Below are 3,442 nucleotides of genomic sequence, written 5' to 3'. Positions count from 1 at the left end.
GCGGTGGTGAGGTTGGCCCAGGATCGAACATTGTTTCGTTCTGCTGTGCATGGAGTCGCTATGAGTCGGTTTCGACTCGATGGCACCTGACAACAACAACTAGAAGCTGAAATAGACAAAGAAGGACGTCCCCTAAGAGGCATGCCCTGAACTCAGACTTTTAGTCTTGGGAACTGTGAGAAAATAAATTCTATTTTTAAAAGGCATTCACTTGTGGTATTTATGTTATGATAGTATCAGGTAACTAAGACACTTACTAGCCCATGAAGAAATGTGGCAAAGCAGTCAAAATACTTCCAGTTCCCATAACGATGCAACCAATTCCAATTATTCTTGGTCTATGTAGCTTGGATCCAAAGTAACTTACAAATACAATCACAAGCAAATTTCCTGGAAAGAAAACAAAAGTTTTTAGATATAATTCACTTAGGAAATATTGACTGAAACCAATTTTGTGTTCAGTGACATAAGCAAATCCTAGCATGAATGCAAATACAGCACAAGTGGGACCTTCCATGAAAGGTCCTGATATTTAATTGAGAAGATGAAACTCACCTAGATTAAAACACTCATTAGAAGTTCTGTGGCATTCATAATAAGCAAACAAGGCTTTTAGATGCAAAATAAACCACTAAGCAATATTGTTGTTTAACAACAACAAAGATAATCAGCCTCAGCAATATTATACAGTGTCACTATGAGTTGGAACTTACTCAATGGCACTTAGCAACTACAACAAATCATATAGATTTAAAAGAGCAATCATGATGCATTGATAATTAGTGGTGATTGGAATGTTAAGGTTGGAAACAAAGAGGAGGATCAATAATTGGAAAATATGGCCTTGGTGATAGAAATTATGCTGGAGATCATAGGATTGGATTTTGCAAGATCAATGACTTATTCATTGCAAATACCTTCTAAAAACAGCATAAAAGGTGTCTAAACACAAGGGCCTCACCAGAAACAATACACAGAAATAAAATTGACTACATCTATGGAAAGAGACAGTGGAAAAGCTCAATATCATCACCAAAACAAGTCCACCAGTCAATTGAGAAACAAACAAACCATCAATTTCTCATGGAAGTTCAGGCTGAAGCTGAAGAAAATTGGAATAAGTCCATGAAAGTCAAGATACAATCTTTAATATTTATCACCTAAACTTAGAGACCATATCAATAATGAGCAAAAACTCGAAGAGTTATGGGATGATATTAAGAACATCATACAGAGAGAAAACAGAAGATCATTATAAAGCAAAGAAAGAAAGAAAAGACCAAAATTGATGTCAAAAGAGATTCTGAAACTTGATCTTGAGCAGAAAGAAATTAGAGCAAAGAAAGAAATGAGGAAGTCAAAGAGCTGAACACAAATATTCAAATGGCAGCTCTAGAAGACAAAGTGAAGCATTATAATGACATATTGCATTAGGCAAATCTGCTGTTAAGTGTTCAATAGCAAAGGTATCAGTTTGAGGTGCTCCTGACCCAAGTCATGGTATTTTCAATCACCTTATATGCATGTGCAAAATTGAACAGTAAATGAAGAAGACCATTAAAAAATTGATGTGTCTGAATTATGGTGTTGGAGAAGAATAAAAGTACAATGGGCTGTCAGAAGAATGAACAAATATGTGTTGGAAGAAGTACAGCCAATATTCTCCTTAGAAGTCTGGATTGTGAGACTTCATCTCTCATACTTCACACATGTTATCAGGAGGGTCCAGCCCTTGGAGAAGGACATAATGCCTGCTACAGTAGAAGGTCAGCAAAAAAGAGGTAGGTCCCAATGAGATGGCCTGACACAGTGGCATCAGCCGTGGGCTCAAGCATAACAATTGTGAGGACTTGCCAGTCTTTCATTCTGTTGTGAATAGGCTCACTCTGAATTGGAACCAACTCAAAGACACTTAACAACAACAGATAATGAATTTTTAGTCCTTCTGCATCATTAAATGTGGGAGGAAAAATGAAAAATGGGAAGAGATAATGAGCTACCAATTCCTAAAATTAGAAAACAATAATGTTTAGTCACTATATAAAATCTCACTATTGTTATTGGTGTGGTGCTATAGGATAAGCAATGGACTGCTCACCACAAGGTCAGTGGTTCAAACCCACTAAGCAACTCCTATACAAATCTGCTGAGTCAGAACCGACTCAGCAGCATTTAACAACACATTATTGGTAAAGGTCCAAAGGTGATACAGTGGTTAAGCACTTGGTTGTGATCCAAAAAGTAAATGGTGGTTCAAATTCATCAGTCGCTCCACAGGAGAAAGACACGGCAGTTGCGTCTGTAGCTCTGGCTATGGGACTTTTCTGTAGGCTCACTGTCCCATTCGTTTACTATGAGGTGGAGTAAACTCAGTGGCAATGGGTTTGGCTTGAGCACTATTGGAGATTTGAAAATTAAAATGTTGACCACAGACGTAAAATAGTTAAAGCTATATATATATATATATATGTAAAAGAAACCATTGACTTTTAACTCTCAATTCTATACCGAGTTAAGCAGTATAAACCTAATATATGTTGCTCAAAAGCTGTCCTTCATTCCTCAAATCAACTGAATCTTTCCTTTCCCTTTCAAACTTTCCTTGAACTGAAGCTACAGGTAAAAGGGAAGGGTAAGGTCTACAGATATGAGTTTACATGTAATGAATTTGTGCCAATTAAGTTTTTCATCCTCATCACTACTGACAGTTTCGACTTGATGTATTTCTTTTCTGCGGGATGTTATGCTATGCATTTTAGCTTAACTGTAGGATGTTTAAGAGAATCTCTGGCCTTTACTCACCAAATGGTAGTAGTACTCCTCCTTCCCCAGTTGTGACAACCAGAAGTATCTCCAGATATTGCCATATTGCCCCTGACAGGGATGGGGCGATTTATCCCATGTTGAGAATCAGTGGTGTGCATGTATGAGCAGTTAAAAAAAAAAAAAAATCTCTGCAAATATGCTTACTAATATTTAAAATTGAAATAAAACTTACCAATTTCAAAACTTCCATCAATTAAGCCAGCGACCGAAGAGGATATATCAAATCTCCTTTCTATTTGAGTAATGGAAGTTTTCATAATGATACCACCTAGTGATTTAGCAATAAAGCTTAATGACAGGGCCATGAAGAACACCTAGGAAAAAGCAGTAGGAAAGAGAAAAAAAGGGTTACTCAAAGGACTAAATACAGTTTTTATTTGAATGGAGTTTAAATAGTTTTCTTCTTTATTCAAATAAATGATATTTATTATCAAAAGCACAACCAACTTTATCCTATATTAATTTGTATTTCTCAATCTTTTTAATTTCAGCATCATTCTACTAGTAAAGTATCATTTTCTAGATTTAGATAATTAAAGCTGTACAGTCAGGGTTGATCATTTTTAATTGGTGTCTTTAACTGATTTCTAAGAAGGTAGTGTTGAAGAGCAGAGAT

General features: G+C 36.1%; 1 protein-coding gene across 1 annotated transcript in view; it reads right to left on the bottom strand.

The window, feature by feature from the left end:
• SLCO1B3 (solute carrier organic anion transporter family, member 1B3) overlaps positions 1-3,133 on the bottom strand; it is a 60,179-nt gene extending 57,046 nt beyond the window's left edge. The window contains exons 1-2 of the mRNA XM_006866975.1: positions 2,999-3,133; positions 258-390 (exon numbers count right to left, since the gene is read on the bottom strand). Coding sequence (XP_006867037.1) covers positions 258-390; positions 2,999-3,131 — 266 coding nt within the window. The 5' untranslated portion in view covers positions 3,132-3,133. The remainder of the gene's footprint in view (positions 1-257; positions 391-2,998) is intronic.
• Between the last annotated feature and the right edge of the window lie 309 nt (positions 3,134-3,442).

The sequence above is a fragment of the Chrysochloris asiatica genome, unplaced genomic scaffold (genome assembly GCF_000296735.1).
Source record: "Chrysochloris asiatica unplaced genomic scaffold, ChrAsi1.0 scaffold00098, whole genome shotgun sequence".
Classification (NCBI taxonomy): domain Eukaryota; kingdom Metazoa; phylum Chordata; class Mammalia; order Afrosoricida; family Chrysochloridae; genus Chrysochloris; species Chrysochloris asiatica.
This window is presented reverse-complemented; position numbering and strand designations above follow the sequence as displayed.